At 39.4% G+C, this 2,198-nt stretch overlaps 1 protein-coding gene across 1 annotated transcript; it reads left to right on the forward strand.

The window, feature by feature from the left end:
* Positions 1-379: 379 nt before the first annotated feature.
* On the forward strand, positions 380-1,748 carry LOC121964297 (sialidase-1-like; the record flags this gene model as incomplete). The annotated part of the gene is made up of 2 exons (XM_042514511.1): positions 380-592; positions 1,461-1,748. Coding segments are annotated over 2 exons (477 nt in total), but the record flags the coding sequence as incomplete, so codon positions are not given.
* Between the last annotated feature and the right edge of the window lie 450 nt (positions 1,749-2,198).

The following is a 2,198-nucleotide window of genomic DNA, read 5'->3' on the forward strand; positions in this document are numbered from 1 at the left end:
TACATCATATGCTAATATAGTGTTTTATTATATTGTATACTATATTGTTTCTATTATATTTCTACAGAAAAACATAATTTACTTAATCATATTATTTATTATTCTTGTGTACACTGTGTCATACACTATACCTTGCTGGCAGTACGTCACTCTTATCTTGTTATTTTGATTTTAATTACTTTTGTGTTGTTTCCATTTTGATTTCTATTCTGATTTTTAATTTAATTACTTTAAATGATTTATTTTGTACTATTTGTCTGCTTTTTATTTCGGTCCCCGTACTGCTGCAACACCTGGATTTCCATTCAGGACTCAACAAGAATTACATGTAGTTTAGGTTTTAAAATTGAGCTGACATCTTTGTTAATTGTGTGCTGAGTTCACATGTTTTTGTATCTTTGCATTACAGAAGCGCTATGAACCAGCTAAGGGGAGGTTGGTGGTGTGTGGTCATGGGACGCTGATGGGAAACGGAGTCTTCTGCATCCTGAGTGACGACCACGGGCAGAAATGGTACAACGGCGCCGCACTGAAGAGCATCCCCTACAACCAGGAGAAGAAAGCACAGGACTTTGACCCTGACGAGTGCCAAGTATGTTTGCTGACGTGTGTGAATCGCGCCATGATGACCATATTTTCTGTAACAGCTCACTGTAGAGTTAATGGTGCTATATGTGGCATTTTAGCATCCTATAATATCATTTTTGTCCCTTTGCCCTCTTGAAGATGAGACTTCATTACATCAGAAGGTGGTTACAGTTTCTCACAACAGCCCAAAAGCATTAAAATATCTCAGAATTATGAAGTTTTCCACACAGAGTCCCACTCATCCAGTCATGTGCTCATCATTAGTCTGCATAAACATCATTGTGACTTATGAGCAAAACTGACTTTCTTTTACCTGCTGATGACCCCTTCAAAATGACCCATTATGTCCCCATCTTATATTGGAGACATTTATGTGAGTTTTATTTTGTTTCTCTCGACTCTAATTAAAGCGTGTTGTACTATGATAAAATTATTATTTATTCAAATGGAGTCTGGTGGGTTTGCTGTGATTTTGGGGCTGTTTGTGGTTAAACAAAAAGGATCTCACTCTTTAACAAAAAGGATGGACTCTGTATGGATCCTTTATATAATGTTGTCAGAGGTTTATAATAACAATCTGAGTCTGTCATTGGCAAAAACAAACACTTTTCATGGAGGTAAACTGATGGTGCACAAATGCCCCAAGTGGTTACATTGCAGCCTTTTTCTCCAGCTGTCAGCTGCAGCCCGACGCTCAATAGTGGCCCAGATTAAAAGATTATTGTCTTCATTAGTCACTAAGATGCAAAAACATGGACTAATAGGTTCCAGGTTAAAAATATTTAAGTTGCCTTTGTGTGATTGCCTTCACTGTAACGATACCAAGGTGTCATCAACATTATCAAGTTTAAACCCTCTCTGCTCCTCTGCAGCCGGTTGAGATGACGGACGGCAGCATCGTCATCAACGTGCGGAACCAGAACAACTACCACTGTCGGTGTCGCATTGTGGTCCGCAGCAATGACGGTGGATTGTCGCTGCCGATAGACGATCTGTTCTTTGACTACGAGCTGAAGGATCCGGCAGTCGCAGCTGGAGCTCTGCAGAAAGACGGCGTGCTCTTCTTCACCAACCCCTCCAATGAGCACAGCAGTAAGACTCATCACATCTTCTCCCTTCCAATGTCCTGTCACTGATTCAGTGGTGGAAGTAAAAGTAGAAAAATACTCTGTTAAAAATAAAAAAGCTGCATTCAAATAGTCAAAAGCAAAATGTACTAAATTTATCAAAAGTATTTGTTTGATAAAAATACCCCTCCTTTAGAATGTTTTGCCACAGCTGGTTGTGGTTAATTTTACTTATTTTTTAATACTGTTGGGTACTTATATCTATACCAGCGCTTATACTTCGTAACTTGACATTGTGTTTTATGCCTTTGCCCTGGCAATAGCCGAGGCCAAGAGGCAGCATGTTTCCAGGTTGTTTGTCCGTCCCATTCTGGTGAACGCAATATCTCAAAAACACCTTGAAGGAATTTCTTCAAATTCAGCACAAACGTCCAGTTGGCCGCAAGAATGAACTGATTAGAATTTGGTGGCAATGCGTCAGAGGTCAAGGTCACTATGACTTTGCATATGTATATTTCTTGTCAATGAAGAACACCTTAAGAG

This window comes from Plectropomus leopardus, unplaced genomic scaffold (genome assembly GCF_008729295.1).
Source record: "Plectropomus leopardus isolate mb unplaced genomic scaffold, YSFRI_Pleo_2.0 unplaced_scaffold15134, whole genome shotgun sequence".
NCBI classification, from domain to species: Eukaryota; Metazoa; Chordata; class Actinopteri; order Perciformes; family Serranidae; genus Plectropomus; species Plectropomus leopardus.